General features: G+C 37.0%; 1 protein-coding gene across 19 annotated transcripts in view; it reads left to right on the forward strand.

Moving 5' to 3' along the window:
• Window positions 1-17,218, forward strand: part of KCNMA1 (potassium calcium-activated channel subfamily M alpha 1) — a 514,442-nt gene that overhangs the window by 435,889 nt on the left and 61,335 nt on the right. For all 19 annotated transcript variants that reach the window (XM_074830555.1, XM_074830556.1, XM_074830565.1 and 16 more), the window contains 2 exons: window positions 5,114-5,207; window positions 17,018-17,141. In XM_074830555.1, the coding sequence (XP_074686656.1) occupies window positions 5,114-5,207; window positions 17,018-17,141 (218 nt within the window). The remainder of the gene's footprint in view (window positions 1-5,113; window positions 5,208-17,017; window positions 17,142-17,218) is intronic.

The following is a 17,218-nucleotide window of genomic DNA, read 5'->3' on the forward strand; positions in this document are numbered from 1 at the left end:
TGATATATTAGGAATTGAATGCTAAGAATCACAGTTTCAAACTAAATACTTATTTAGGAAATTAAATCAGCTTTCTTTTCAGAGGTGCTATGTAAGGCCTCCTGAAGTTTACAGTATTCAGCACTTCTGAATACCTAAGAACTTCTATGTAGGTTCCTAAACATCAGTTTAATTCCATAAGTATGCTTGCACAATTTTGAAGTGTTGACCTTACTTTTTTCTATGATTCCTTATTTATTTTAATAGCAGCAGAGTGCTCTACCTCCCCTGTCATTTTCAGTAGATTCAAAGGAATAAACATCTTCCACAGCTAGTAAATCTCAAAGCCTTTATCAACATGTGGGAAATAAGTGTTGCCTCAGACACACTTACCCTAGGATGGGATTATTGCTTAAAGATGATAATATTGTGAAATAATCCTTTTATAAGTATTCTTTTATAAAAAGCCATTTTTAGAAAAAAAACTTAAGAAAGCTGCAGGTATAAATACTTTAAGCTTTAAAGTCTGTAATTCCACATAATATCAAAATTGATTCATGCCTGTGGTTTGAAATAATTTTTAATACAAGACATTAATTTAAATTTTTTCTTATTATTTAGAAGTACAGAATGCAGCTAGATCAAGTTACCCAAAATGTTCGTATCAATTCAAGAATGCAACTACTAATGCATTGGTTGGTGCCAAGTCCACTGAAGGAATCCCGGAACCTGTTCCACTTGTTAATAATCGTAAAGGGAGCCTCTTCCTACCCAACAACCCCTCGCTACTGCACCTTAACTTATTGAGTTCTGTTGAACAAGGAAAATCTACATACTGTAGATTGCAAAGGGCACTCAGCTTGCCTGTAAAATACCGCTACCACTCCCAAAAGCCTGGGTTGAACCAAGATCTCCGTAGGTAGCCCCATAGTTGGATGCATAAGGCAATACAGATTGGTTTGTGCATGGTTTTGCAGTCTGTTTTCAATGTGACTATGACATTACTAATGCTCTGTTAAGTGCTTACAGATGTGGGTTTCTCCAGATGTGGTCATTAATAAGTTAATCGAGATAGCTAGTCAACTAATGTTTCTGGGTGGTTTGTGCTTTACCTTTCGTATGTTTTATTTGCTCTGAAGCATTTACTTGCTAGGCAGAATGAGTTTAGCAGGTATTCCAATTCATGTGACGTTCAGTAACGTAGGTGTTACTTCAAATTCCAGCTCTTTTTGGGATCTAAAAAGCAGTGTCTGTAAACTGTTCTGCTAGTGAGCTGGGAGAGGCAGTGAAGGAGACAGATTTATTTAAAGAACAGTAACAAAATAACAAAGAAAAAAGTTATGAACTCGTCCAGTGTTTCTGAAAGACATTCCCTTTATTTTGCTTAAAAAATGAGGATAAAAGTCAAGTAATATGTTGTTACAGATGTTCAGCTCCACATTTAGGCTGTTAAAATTACCAGCACATCTTAAATCAATTCATGGAACATTGTCTGGAGGTTATGTCATTGAAATAATGAATTCGCTTTACTCAAGTATAAGCAAACATGTTAAAACATCAGTGTAACTTTAAATTAAACTCCAGCATGAACCAGAGCATATGAAGCCTCATAAGACTCGCCTGACATTTTTCTAGCACTGAGTCTTCCTCAACTGCAAAACTGTTAGACTCTCTGCCTATTAGACAAGTGAGCAATGGGTTGTGTACAACAGTAAGTGTTATGCTTAGGGATGTGCAAACCAGCTCTTGAATTTTATTAGAATGTAGAGGCTAGATTGAGTTCTGATTATATAAAATTCTGTGTCAAATTCTTGAACTTATTTGCTGTTTTCCTGAAAACTGGTAAAGAATGTCTGCATAATATAATATGACTATTTTAATACAAATCCTGTAGCATAAACACATCAAAAATACTAAAAATATGGACTCATTAACAAAAGCACTAGGTCAAACATATCAGATTTGAGTTGTCATATATCACACCCCGTTATTCAAATATGGTTGTCTTTCATAAGAACAAGCAAATTTAAGATTCCCTTTTAAATTAATGTAGACAGATGAACCATGAAACTAAAATGGTATTTTATGGCTTTACTAAAAATTTTGCTAGATATATTTCTTTAAATGTGCAGGAAATTGATAAGAGTATCTGAAGGCAAATAATTAAATATGTTTTATATCCTACTTACTACTAAGAAGCCACTTGTGAGTTATCACTGCAACACTTTTGGGAACAAAGCCATAGGTAATGGTGTCCAGTGTATACTATTCACATATTTCAGCTTCATGGATTCCCTTCCCCAGTTCTTATGGAGCTGTGTTTCTAAACTGCACATTCCCTGTAAACTCTATGCACAGTTTTAATTGAAAACAAAATCTTGTTTGAATGTGATATGATTAAGATAGATCACCTTTCATTGCTGCAATGAGAATAAATGGCTTCCTTGCCTAAGCAAGGCATTGCTTTAGCAACAAATTGAGATCCCTCAGAAGGCTTTGCTAACAGGTATTAACTAGTGAACCACATTAACCTTGGACTTTCCAGGCAATTGGTGACAGTAGCACAGTTTGAATATGACAAGCACATATCAAAAGAGGAAGCTTATTTATTATAGATAAACAAAAAGACCAAAAAATAGACCAAAAATAAGTGCAGACTGCTAGAAATCTAGTTCTAGAAATTGTTATTCCAGATGATTACTAGTAAGACTTTGTTTTGTAGTTGAACGGCAGAGTAACATCACCTGGCAGCAGTGGAGAGCACAAATGTTGGACCATATAGTACAAAAGATCCTTATTATACTAACTTTCAGTATTTGAAAGGATCAGACAGGAGTCTTATTAGCTAGCTGAAAACTTGGAAAAGTACTCTTTTTTGATAGTGTTTTCTATTGCTTATAGAAATATTTTTGGCTATAATATGATCTAAAGTTGACTTGTGTTAATGTAAGATTTTGCACATGGTGCTGATGGCTGTATATGTTCCTTAAGCTGTTAAAATAGCATAACGATGCACTTTACTTACAGTGCAATACTGAATCTCTTGACATTTTGTAACCCCATGGTAGCAGATTAAATTAAGTGAACTTTAGAATTTTTACTACCAAGAGAGCAAAACATATCAGTTGTAGCTGGTTTCTGGACGGAACATTCTGCATGGTTCTTGTTCCTTTGATCTTTTAAGTGGTGGATTCATCAGATTGGAACTGAGTATTTATATCCTATGAAGAATAAGGGAACACAGTGTATATCTTGAAAGCAACCTATTGTCTGTGTGGAAAAGCATGCAAATAACTTTTTGATAGACGAGTTTAAAACAAGACTAGGCCATTTCCAAGAACGTGATTTGCAGAGGGTGTTCTGAAATGCACATATACTTGCACTTTGTTATAATAAGAAATAGAAAGATATTACGAGCAAAATAATTCTGTGCATATTCACTTCATGTCACAAATAGCTAAACACTGAAGTAATCTAGTTTAATCTGAACAAACTGTCATAGAAATAAAATTTTAATTTGCATATTTTTTAGAATTTCCTATGGGCTTATTTATCTCTCAGCCAAACAAAGAATGATACGTGACTAATCATCAATAAGCATTTCCACTACAGGACTCTGACTTGGAAAAAAAGTCAAATGAGAGGGAAGTGGCTTTGTCTTTGGGGGTGCTGCCCAAGAAGAAAAGGAAGTTAAGTTAGTGAAATAAATCATTATTACACAGTCATTGCTTTGATCTAAATATTACTTTTTACACCACTCTTTGGGGCATTTATTTTGGGGTTAACTTTTTTGTTTGTTTTTCTTTTGCAATGCTTTCTTTTATTTTGATTCCCTTGATGTGTTAGGTGATGCCAGGTCATTTAAAAAGACAGCACATCTGTCTTTTCAGGGCCCAGTCATTCTATCTTGACCAAGGCAAAATGAAGTTCCATAGCAGACTTGGTCAAACAGACAGACATGACAGGCTAGAATGCAGTCTGTAATAAAATAGTGCCAGAAGAGGGTTATAGCAGAAGGATATTGCTTACTTTCTACCCAGATGAGTCTAGGGCAGCTGACATATATCCAGGTTTTGTTGTTGTTCCTTTGTAGCTTGTTGCAAATAGATTTTTTTTTTCCAGCCTCTGCTTGTGCACCACTAATGTGTATTAAGCTCTTTTAATACGTCTACTACTACTGCTAATCAACTTCATTTTAGCTTTAAAGTAACAGTTTCCTGGCATAAAATAATTCCCTTTGATAGCACATGCAAACCTTATGCACAGATTATCAAGTGCAGTAACAATCTTGAAACAGTAAAGATGATGGTTAATTCTTATAGATGAGTTATTAGGAAGCTGCACTTGTGTAAGCAATATGTACTGTGATATAGGTTATCCAACAGTAGTTTATGATTGGCAAAACTGTAAGTGATTTTACATCTGGAAATTGATCTGTCATTGAAAGTGCACCTCATCCTCATTAAAAGATTGCATAACACACGCATCCTCCGTTATACAGGTATTGTCTCCCCACTTCCATTCAACCTCATTCTGTTCACTCCTGTTAAAACTCCCTTTTGTGAGAAGGGTAGAGCAATGAGGTCTGACTTGTGCTGGAGATCTGTACACAATGGCAGGCTGCGTTCACATTCCTGACTAACTGAATCATTGAACATCAAGGCATTGAATATTTTTCATCTCTTCATGAAGACTCTGTTGTTTGGCATGTGAGGAGCAAGAACCAACTGGTGTCTAGTTCATTAGTAAAAGCAGGCTGGCAGCTGTTATGTTGGTATTGCAAATAGTACTTTATTTTTCTGGGAATATAGCAGAGCACTAATTCTACTTTTCTGTAGCACAGATTAACTGAAAATAACTCTAAGAATAACCCGAATGTGGTTCCCCTCCTTTGTTTTTGAAGTATGAAACCAATTTGAACGCCTGTGTTCAAAACCCTGGTATTCTTCCCTGCTTCTCCTTCAAACCAATCTCTTTGACTAACATGTATTTGATTTTTATTACTGTTGGGCCTATGTTAGCAATGAAGTATCAGTGCGTGAATGGACATAGAGTGTGTGTTCTTTGCTACTCACTTGTATTTCTTATTGCACTTAAAGCAGTACTTAATCTCATGAGTTCCTTATATTTCCAGTTGAAGATGAGCAGCCGTCGACACTATCGCCCAAAAAAAAGCAGCGAAACGGAGGCATGCGAAATTCACCCAACTCCTCACCCAAACTGATGAGGTAAGACTGTAAGACACTCATCTCTTCATCTCCTTTCTTCCTTCCTTCCTCTTCTCCTCCCCCCACATCAAATAAGGGGAAGGGGTGGAAAAAAAAGATTGTTAGATGGTTTCTGAAAGGCTGAAGTATTTATTCTGTCAGCTTGTCAGCAGTTAATGATAGAGCTGAAAAAAATTCTGTCATGAAAAACAGTTTGAAAAGCTGTTTGAAAAATACATAGGCTTTAAAGTCTTAGCTGTCACCCTGTCCTGTCCGTGTGTAGTTCTTAAACAGCAGTGGCACTAATGATAGCACTAACCAATCAGGGAAAGTCATGTGGTTAGTTTGCCTCAGGCAATTCTCTTTTTGTTGGATTCCCTCTGAGTACTGTTTTCTGTACTTAAGGCCATATGTGAGATGTATCATCACAATCAAAAATGAACCTGAATATTACCTTCCTTTTATCCTGTCGATTGAAATCAAATTTCTGTTAATTGATTTAGACTGATAAAAAAAGTCTAATAATCTATGTACTTGCCAAAGCAAAGTTCAAAACTAATGCAGTTTTACTCAGGCTAAAAGCACATTAATTATGAAATACAGGGATTTTTAAGAGGGTAGTATATACTCTAAAAGTGGGTGATGAAAACATCATCTTGTTAGTGATATTTTTCCCTGTTGCTATGCGTACATTGTTTTACACCAGTACGCCTTTGTATAACTATGTAGTTTCCTTCCATAGGACAAATTACATCTAAGAGATTTGTTAAAAGTAGAACTGCAAAAAGAAATTGGAATCTATTAAAATAATACGACTTTTGCATTCTGTCTCACTCTGCTGCAGCTTCTGCCTGCTCAAGTCAGTCAGAACAGGATCAAATAGTAGACGAGTTTTCTACAAGGAGGCTAATCCTGCTCTGGTTTTGCATATCTAAAGTAGCCGGTCTAGAACCTCAGTCCGTAATTGTATCCAGAACTAAATACCATAGCAGAGTTTTTACACTGCATATATATATATACTCACACTGAAAAATGTAAACTTATTTATATATATAAACAGACTCATTCGTGCAGTTTGGGGTTAGGGTGTATGTATAACTGTAACTGCTCTGCAGTCACAGAGGTTAAGTGAAAAAAATTAATATGAATATATAGTTCTTCCCATATGTAAAATCACTCATGACTTTTACTGTTGACGGTTGTTTTGTTGCTTTAGCAATTCTGGATACAGCTAGGTATTCCTCTTTGTATTTCAGTCAGTAGACTGGAAATTTCTTTGGCCAGTTACAGGAGCATCTATATTTGTTTATTGTTACTGCAATATAGGGCATATTCAAGGATGTAACTTCTGCAAGTTGTCTTCATCTCTGTTTAGACTATAGAACCAAAAGTGAGATTGATTCGCAGAGGAAAATGCGCCCAGCTGTGGCTTTTTTTTTTTTTTCCTGTTGACTATCTATTTCTGTTAAATGTATCATTAAAAGTTCTCTGCCTTCCTGTTAGCTCAGCGTTGCCCATATGACACTGATTTACATGCTTGTTTACAGTTTATGAGGAAGAATAAAATGAACTTACTGGCAAGCCTCTCATTTTTATGGTGCCAGTTGTCATCCTAGCATAATTTTCAATTTACTTACCTTTGGACAGCCTTCTTATCTGGTGCTAATAGTTTTAACCACTTGAAGTTTTAAACGTGTGGGAGATTCCTCCCCCCGCCCCCCCCCCCCCCCCCCCCATCCTAATTTGGGGAAGTAGAAATAAAAAGAGACAGAGCGAGAAGGAGCTGAAACATTTGGAGCCAAGCACACTGTCCCTGTTTGCTATGTAAAGTATGCCTCATTTCTTTGATCTTGAGTAATAATAATTCTGGGGAGTTATACTGTTTTCATATGCTTCAAAGCTGTGTCAAAGTTTTGCTGCTTAAGGGTACTTCTTTATTCTATTGGCTCTTGGGTACTGAGATGACAGGTCCTCTGTACTAGGTGCAGGCTTTTTCAAGTCATAGCCTTCAGCAAAACATCAAATTACCAAATACAGGGTAACATACTTCTACACAAATGCCTTTCCTGTAGATATATTATACCATATATATTAAATACTTTAGTGTTACATGGTACATTTTATGTGCAATAGAAAGTGATGGTTTGAGGTAGCCTTAGGGGTACTTTTTTCCACAAGCAGAAAAAGCTAGTGTATACCGTATCAAGTATGGTTTTTACAGGACTTTCTGCCCGAAGGCCTTTGTAAATAAGTAATGATCAACAGATTGGCTGTGGGTTTTTGAAAAGCATGCCTGTGTCAGTTTGCATGATGGGGGAAGATTTTCAAAGTAGAGCCTGCTTTCATTGCCTGCTGAAGAGGGACTGAGGGAGAGTAGTCGTCCTGAGCCTGAGCTGTCTGCTCAGTAGCACATCAGAATTGCTAAACACAGGTCGAGCAGTGAATGGAGAAGTTGCCAGGCTTCCAAATCCAGACATTGTTTTCCTCCTCTTCTCCCTCACTGCTAAATTTATTCACCAGCCCTGTGTTGGCACTCTCAGCCTCTCCCCAGACCCAACTGTCTCTTTGTCTTACCCTTTATCTACACTGACTTAACTTTGGTTCAAGGTGCTAAATAAGACAAAGTGGATTGAATCAGAAGAGAACTCTGTTAAGCTTTGTGTGTAATGGCCAAATGCTCTTCTCCTTTCCAATAAACAAAGGTGGGCTGCATTATCTGCTATTTTGTATCCTCGTAAATTACCTAAAGTGACAGGTACTTGCTTTTCTGCCCAGAAAACTTTAGGGTATGTCAGCTAAAAGTACATAAGATGTAAATCGGCTAAAGTACTGTCATGTCTGTAGCTGATATTTATCTTTGCAATATTTTTCCTGAATTTATTTAAAAGCTCCTTTTCAAAGCCAGCTTCACCCTTGTCCCTCCCACAGAAACAGCTGGCTACTTTGCAGCCTTTTCCTCAGCTATGGTCCTAGATCTAGGGAGGGCCTGGAGGACAAGAAGTCTGGAGCATGTAAAGGAGGAATATGTGAAAAGTTGATTTATAAATCGTAATCAGAGTTGTGACTTTAGAATCACTTTCTGAGCAGTCCTACAGTTAAGACAAGTTGATGATGCTGTGTAGATTTTAGATTTCCACAGTGGCTGGGGCAAATCAGGGAAGAGGGTATTACACCATGAGATAAAACTTTATGACTTCTGCTATCACTGGAGTAGAACAGATGACAGAAGCTATATCATAGGGATTCCCTGGGAATTCATGACAAGAGGTCTGACAGGTACTTATTTAGACCTGGTCAGAAAGTGGGAATTTTTGAGATTTACTCTCATGTAAATAGAAAGCTGTATTACCAAATATGATCCGGATAAAGACATCTTATCAATGTCATCTTTTTGATGTTATTGTCTCTAAATGTCAATAAATTACTGACTGAAATAAATAGATGGTAGACAAACAAATGTTCTTTATATACATTGCAAATGGTCTAGATTCACATTTAGAAAGTCACTGTTCTAACTGAACCCTATATTGCATCAAATGACATGAGCAGAATCACACTGATGCAATACTGGAAGAATTTAATCAATCAGAAACAAATCCTTTGAATTCCAACTATTGCTACAAATGCAAATTAACTAGAAAAATACTCTGCATTGTCATGGTTATTTCTATCTGGTTTACATCAACAGAAGTCTGTCCCATTAAACCCACAAGAACATGGGTATTATCTAAAAATAAACTCCAACAGGAAAAAACAGACACTTCTGTGGAGATGTGAACACAAGAACATCCTGTTGCAATACAAAGTAAAATTTAAATAGGAAGTGAAAGGAAAAGGAAGGAAAGCTGTGAGTAGCAGAATAATCATGTATCAGGTCTCCTTTGTGAGATGGAGAAGTAGAACTGTTTGATGCCTTGGGTGTCATGCAGTGATATCAAGTCACCTGTTCATCATCTCACACTCACAGGTTTTGATCCATGTTATTGATGAACAGACATGTTAAATATGAGGAGGCTATTTCACCTAAATATCAAATAGGAAAGCTAGTTTTTAAAAAAATGTGTCATTTTGGATTCCAGAATGACCAGTAAAAATATGAAAAGCCCTGGATATGAATCAAAAAAGCCACTTAAAAGGATTGTTTCTGGGGCTCAAGTCTGCACTTAATGCTTTGGTAGCTGCTACTGCATGAGTGGAATACACTGACTTGAAGGAAATGTCAGCCCAGCTGAGTCAAACTACCTCTTAATGCAAGAACAAATAGCATATGACAGGGCCCAAGGGGCCTGAAGAGCAAACAAATAGTTTGTCCCTGTCCACTCTGAATGTAGTGGTGTAGTTGACATAGGCCTCTAGACAAGTAGCATACTCAGCAAAGGGTCATTATCATTAGTGTCCCTGATCACATAAGAGTCAGAGGCATCAGAGGACACTGGGTTTTCAGTGTGTTGCCAAGGAGAATTTCATAAGCCTGAGGATTTTTCTTGATCAAGGATCTAAAATAATTCCCAGCCAAACCATAAAACTTGCTCAGAGACTGTCAAGGTCCAGTTAAATGACACGAAAAAAGTGAGCTTTTTGGTATATGTTCTCAGAAACCTAATGAGATTATTTATCTGAAGTTGAGCAGGAAACCTCCTGTCTTTTTTTGTAAAGTTGAATACAATATTCTAAGTATATGAACAATGGCTGTGCACATTTATCCCCTCATCCACTCACCCAGCTACATACACTCAAGTGCACGCACACATTTTTGCTAGTGCCACTCAGGATGAATTTGTAGTGCCCCTGCCACTGTAGTGCTGCCCTTCCATGGGCTGAAACTGTGAGTTTGCTCATCAGAACCAAAAAAAAAGTGATGGGAGGTCTAGAGGGGAATATTTGTCTGGCAAAAATGGGTAAAATAAGTTCAATCTGATCATTTTCCATGGCTCCCCTAAACCAGGCATGAAGGTAAGGTTTGAAGAGGTGAAAACTCACCGATTAACCATAATAATGGTTTATATTTATGTTCCTCAGCCTGGGAGACTTCCATCATGTACTCTAAAATTTACATCCTTTGTTAAGGATTTACAAGGCTAACTTTATGCAGTGCTAATATGCAATGATAACTAAGCTGCAACACAGCAGGTATTTAATAGCACATCCTGATTTTGTTTTACAAGTTCACTACAACCAACGTGAGCAACAGGAGTAGCTCAGTAATTGCTATGTTATCATGAAATCATAAAATGGTTTGGTTTGGAAGGGAACTTAAAGATTGTCTAGTTCCAACCCCCCTCCCATGAACAGGGACACCTTCCACTAGACCAGGTTGCTCAAAGCCCCGTCCAGCCTGGCCTTGAACACTGCCAGGGAGGGAACTTCCACAACCTCTCTGGGCAACCTGTTTCAGTGCCTTACTTATCTTAGACCTGTTTTTAATAAGGTTATAGAGTGACATGGTTTGAATGATAGGGGGGAGTATATTTTAGCCCTCTGACTGTTGCTATCACTGGTAGTTGTGTTATAAACCATAGGAACAAGAATGGTATCAGATTTTTTTTGAGTACTGTGAAATCTTGCAGAAGTTTGGTTTTTTTTTTAATGAGAGAGGAGTGTCAGGAAAGAAAAGGAGAATTTTCCAGCAGAAAAAATCAACAGGCTTTTTTATAAAGTTCAGGTGAACAGAAGATCCACTCAGATCAAGGCAATGGAAAGAAAAAACTCTTTAGCTTTAAAGGGTTTAAAGAAAATTATATATTCTCATAAACTTTGACTTGCAAAAGCGGTAGTTTTTATCACAAGATATTAAGGCTACACACTTCATTTATGTAGCAAAAAACATTCCTATATTTTATGATGCCACTTAACTGTGGGTTCATTGTTTTACAAATGAAAAATTATTTTTTCAGGTGCATTCTCCTACCCCTCAAAGATTGGTAGTTCTGCAGCTTGAGTAGATATAAATGGGAAATATTAAAACCAGAAGACACATTGACTGTGTCTCCCCCTCGCATTAAAGTCTAAAATTTAACTATTTTGTTACTCTTCTATGTGAGAGGATTCGTGCTTCAGAAGCGTATTCTGAACATGTCCTGAGGTATCAAGATACTTTACTGATCAAGATTCTTACAGTAAACAGCTCTATATCAGTGTCCTTAGTAGACTTGATAAATTAACGTGAACTCTTCAGTAAGGCTTCTGAGGATAAAAAAAAATCTTCAGTGACACCTGGGCAGAGCAAGAGGGAAAGAAATATAATTGTTAGTATTCTTAGCACTGTAATTCAGCCCATAAGCTAGCACAGGGCACTAGGTGCCAACCACTGTATTAAATATATTCTTTGTAGATTTAGAGAAAAAGTCAAGCAGTGTGAGATTATAGCCAATATTAGGATAGCTTCTGAATATGACAGTGAAAGCATTTAACAGTAAAACTGCAGGTTTCCTTTCTCTTGTTGCACCGAGTTTTATTCTCTAAAACCTGGTGCATCTGGGCACTGAATCCTTACAAATTTCATTGCTGATTAACCTGTGAAAGGAAAGATTGGTAAGAGAGTGTCATTAGTGTAACATACACAGGCAACAAATTCTCATTACAACTTAATGCCATCCACACAGACTGCAGAGGGTCACAGGGAATGGCTAATGGTAGCCGACAAATGTTGGGTGTATTAGTCACAAAACATTTGCTGAATTCCATCAGAATGTCGTGACAACCTTCACAGCTAGTCCCAGCGAGCTGCTGGAGTCAGTGGAATTTCCCTGTGACAAGCTGTCACTCTATCTTGGTTGAGCTTTATAGCACCAGTCAAAGCAGTCAGAGAAGATTGAAGTGACAGGGGCCCACTGAGTAAATAGTGAAACATGCAGCACATCATGAAATATTCAGCCAGGGTGTAAAAGCTCTAAATGCTTTTTCAATTATTAGCACCTGCACTGGCTGCATACATCTAACACTAACAGCATGTTAATTGCCACAATTTGTTAGGGTAGTTGTAGGAGAAATTTCAAAGGCATGAGACATTCTCTAGTGTGTCTTCAATTCCTATTTTACCTTCAGCAAACCCTCTCCTTCCTCCTAAAATTAAGTATGTGTGTGCATACACTCACAAACACACATCCACATACAAAGTCAGGGAGGAAAACTCAGAATTCCTGGACCACGCACAGGGGTGAGTTTCAAGACCCTGAATCTTGAGCAGGAGACTGCTAAACATCTTTTTGTGGGAAAAATCCAGATATGTTATATCTAGCTGAGAAAGGCTTAATTGCAGACTTTAACAAACACAGGGGTTGTTCCCGGGGGGGGGTTGCCATTGATTTCATATGAGAATTTTACTAGGGAGCAGAATAAAAAGTAGCCAAGACATTGTTATACTGATGTTCAAAAGACTAACAGATTACAGTTTATTTTCAAACAACACCAGGGTCCCTAGTGATCATATAGTATTCTTGTTCCCAGTGCTCAACATATGGAGCAGTTCCACTGCAGATCAGTGACGGTATGTTGTTCTAATGCTCAATTGCATATGAATGATAGCAAAAGAGTTAAGACAAAGGTGACAGAATGCAAAGCTATGCTAAACAATAGTCAGTTAGTGAGGCAGCCATTTGGCCCCCATGGTCTTTTTCAGTTCTGTCTATCCCCAGTCATTATTCAAAGTTCCAGACTCAAAAACTCCAAGTAAATAAGTTTGCAGTAGTTATAAATGTGTGCTAGGAAAGCAGTGCTCTTTAAAATGTAATGTTGACTGCCTCGCAATAGGTTTGCTGGAAGTGGGATTTATGGTTTAGCTTTAGGCTGTTGTCTTCCAGCCAGGCTTTTTGGGGTTGCAGCTGTAGCATGGCATTTAGCGTCGTTTTCAAGTTTAATTGATCATAAGTGGCATTATATGCTCTTCAAAACCTTGAAAAGATGGTATTTTGCTCTTCATTTTAAGTCATGTGTAAGTAATATCTGCCATAAGAACCAGAGAAGCTATTTTTAAACTGGTGTTATGGATGAAGGAAATTTTAACTTTCACTCCTTTTCTCCCATGCATGCTATACATGCCTGTCTTTTCCTAGCTGAATGACCAAATGCTTTGGTGATTGCAAGCCCTAAAAACCAACATCTCAGTTAAAACAAACACTGTGGATTTTAATTGATAGAAGGTGGTTTTCTTCCTATAACTTTAATTTTTCAAGTAGATGACTTTACAGCCCTGGAGAACATAATAGCTGCAGCACTAATACAGGCATTTCCACAGTAGCCTGCCAATGTGACTCAAGTATGGCTTGACAGGGCCATCTTCAAGGGTGAGGGGGGCAGAGAAGCTCTAGAAACATTCAGTCCATGATTTGGCTGTAAGGACAACAACTGTAATGCTCTGTGTAATATAAATTTTAATGGGAAGAGGGTGTCCAAACACCTTAGGCAGATTTGACAGCCTTGGCCTCTGTGTGTCTCTCTTAATTAATTTTTAGTATTTGCAAAACAGGTTTAGAACATCAGATTAACAAGAGCGATTATGTTCAAAGTAGTAATACTATTTTATTTCTGTATTGCTTCATAAAATGACCATGGGTTGGTTTTTTTTTTTTTTAAAAAAAAAAAGTCCAAGGATCAATTCAGTTTTTAAGTACATAAACCAGCATATCTTCTAATATCTGAGGACAAAGTTGAATCTTAGTAGTAAACAGTTTTCAGCCTCAGTAGACATCTTCAGGGATCACTTTACTGAGAATGAAAAGTCATTGATTAAAGAGAGATTAAAATAATAGCTTAGCCCACAAGATTTAAATTTAATAAGCACAGTTATATGTAAAAACCCACAGCTTCTGAAACACGAAGCATGGCTAGTCTTATCACTGTTTTCTTCTCAGGCAATAATCCATTCTTCTAGAGTAAAAGTAGTACAATAGCATCTATTAGCATACTTTCTTGCCGTGTGTCCCATTCTGTTTGCTTCTTTTAAGGCTCCCACTTGATGTACTGCAAGCAGTGAAGCAGAGGATCCAAACTGTTTATCATATTGCAAATGTATAGGTTTAAAAAAAAATATATTTTTTTTTTTAAAAATCACAGTTTGTTACCTAAAACTTCAATAGGGAGTTATATCTGATGATTCATATTCTTTGTCCCTTCCATAGCACAGTCAGTCCTGTTTAAACCTAAGATAACTAGAAAAAAGCAGTATTGAGGTAAATTTCTAATAACTCTTTGGCACAAGCTACTTTGAATATTCCCTTTTAGGATGCAAGACCCTTACCCAGAAGATAACTATTCTAGGCTTTAAGCACTCACATGCTAAAAATTGCCTCAGACCTCAAGACATTTGACCACAATTTGATTTCAGATATCTGTTATCACCTGCTTTGTTATAAAATTCCTTTCAATTTGTAACATTTCTGTGACTGGGATTAAAGTATCATTACTCATTTGTGTGAAAGCTTCACATGATATATTTAGTTTTAAATCTCAGAGCAGAAAATAAACACTGTTTAGAAAATTAGAATGTGGCATTTTTTACAAATTGATTTATTATAGTTTCTCTGATGAAGGGAAAGGGAAAAAGAAAATTTCTTCCTATATGCATCTGATTTCTGAAAGGAAAAGGAGACGATTTGATCAGTGAACTTTGCTTTTGTTTCAGTTCTCTGCTAGGAAAGCTCATGGAGAAATTTTTTGTGAAAGTTTGGGGGGAAAAAAAACCCAAAACAACAGAAAGGAAAACATTTATCAGTGGAAGCTCCTGAAGATGCCTAACCTTTTGGCAAACTTTCTTATTTTGAAACACATAGCTAACACATTCCATCAGAAAAAAATAGCTAGGACAGAGCACCACTAAATGTTGTTGAAACATTAGTACAACCTTCAAATGGAATTGTATCCATTGTTGCAGACCTTACCGTACCACATGCAACTATGAGCAGCAGGGAATGCCCTATGAACAACATCGCAGCTCTCAGCCAAAACTACCATGGCTGCAGCTCAGTGATGAATGGAGAAGAGTATGCAGAGTCTAGAGATTTTTCTAGAAATTAAAAAAAAAAAAAACCAACCAAAATCCCACCCCTTTGGTACCTCTTTTGCACCAAGAAGTCACCTCTGCTTCCCACAAAAGAGGGAACACACTTATGCAAGGCCTTTCATTATTAAACTTGCAGTAGGGTCAGAGACTCCAGGTAGTCCCCTAGAGACTCCTCTGCTGCCAGTGGGTTGACAGTGAGATGCACTGAACTGTATCTGTGTTGAGTGAATGTAAAAAAATTTGAAAACATAGTGTTTCTTTTTCCAGATGATTCTGATTTATGCCTTTGCCATGTAGTGCATTGCTTTTTCTTAAAGCATCAGAAGATTCTGGTTTAAATGGAATATTGTATTAATAGTTTCTTAAGTCCTTTTAAGCTGCTTTCTGTGGGGTTGACCCTGTTTGAGGGAAATGAATGAGAATTTTCCACTGATTCCAATGGATATATAAACAGTGTCTCTAAAATTACACAAATTAATCACCCTGATGTAACTAGAGATTATACCTTTCTTAGGCATGTAAGCATAACTGTTATAAGCGTGGTAACTTACTGTACTATATTCAGGGTAAATTAACCTATATCATATGCAGTGTTCAAAGTCTGCTTTAGTAGACAGTGCAGAAGACAGGTTCTTACCACAGTCTGCTGGCTCATATGCTTTAAAAGCAGTAAACTTCCCAGTTTTGAGAGTTGATACAATATGAGCATTTCTTTAACAGGCTTCAGAAGGCAAACTGCTTTAAAATTTGGCCTCCTGTGTCAGAGTACTTATATTTCTACATTGCAAATATTTTCTTCTTTGAAATGTTACAATTCTGTATCAGGATATTTCAAGCATTCAGGACAAAAATCTAAAGACTGTAGTTTTGGCAGACAAATCTCTGTTCCCTCCTTGAATTTAAGATTTTAGGGCCAGTTTTCCCTGTGCCTCATAAACATGGTCCTCCTAATGCTGTTGTATAATGCAATCACTTAGGGATCCTCACTAGCATCTGAGACTGTTGGAGTCACTTAGTACTTAGCTTAATATTTGATTTTAGCTTACAAATTAAAGAACTGTACATGTCTGTGCTTAGACGTAGCTATATAGCTGGAGAGCAAGTAGATTAAAATGTCTTTTATTTGCTTTTTCTTTGAGAAGCCCTGTGCTTTAAAATCTTGCTGCAAAAGCACTTAGAAGGTTATCACAGGTAGAGTTGTCAGAGAAAATGGACATTGTTGTTTGGTATTAAAATCATGTATTCCAGATGTGGGCATTTGTTAGTCAGTCTGCTCTAAAATGACATACTGTTGAATCTTTAAAGGGCTTCAGTTTGGAAAAGCAAAATATGATTGGGCAAATTGCTAAAATATTTAAAGTGCAGCCTGTTAAAGCTTTTACTGCGAAGAGCATCACGTCAGAAGTTGTATGTGGTAAAAGCAAGTAATTGGCTTTCCATACTTATGCCAGTCAGTCAGCATGGGGCTCTGTTCCTATCCCTTCTACTTCATTGAAGATGCTAATAGCAACTCTGATATTTATTTTGGAGGGGTGGGACTGGAAAGGAAAAAACTTCTATGGATGTGATGGTGTCAGAAAGCCCTGTTTAAAATTAAATAGTTATTTGTGTATAAAGAGTATAGAAAATCTTTGAAACTGCACCCAAAATTTTCAAATTAACTTTTTTGCTTTTCAGCTTTTGTTTAAAAGTGCCTGCATTGAAAGCATGTTAAAGTGTAAATACATTTCATTTTTTTACTTTTATCCCTCTTTGTACACAGCTCTTGGGATATCTTCCATCCATAATTCATAATATTTTCCACTTACGTTGTCCTCAACTTGTTTTTCCCCAGGCATGACCCCTTGTTAATTCCTGGCAACGAGCAGATTGACAATATGGATGCCAATGTGAAAAAATATGACTCTACAGGGATGTTTCATTGGTGTCCAGCCAAGGATATTGAAAAGGTCATTTTGGTAGGTATTGATGATAAGTTGTGTTTGAAAACTTCAGTTAGAACTCATGTCTATTGGATTAATAAATTAATATCTAC

This window comes from Strix aluco, chromosome 7 (assembly GCF_031877795.1).
Source record: "Strix aluco isolate bStrAlu1 chromosome 7, bStrAlu1.hap1, whole genome shotgun sequence".
Taxonomy (NCBI): Eukaryota; Metazoa; Chordata; class Aves; order Strigiformes; family Strigidae; genus Strix; species Strix aluco.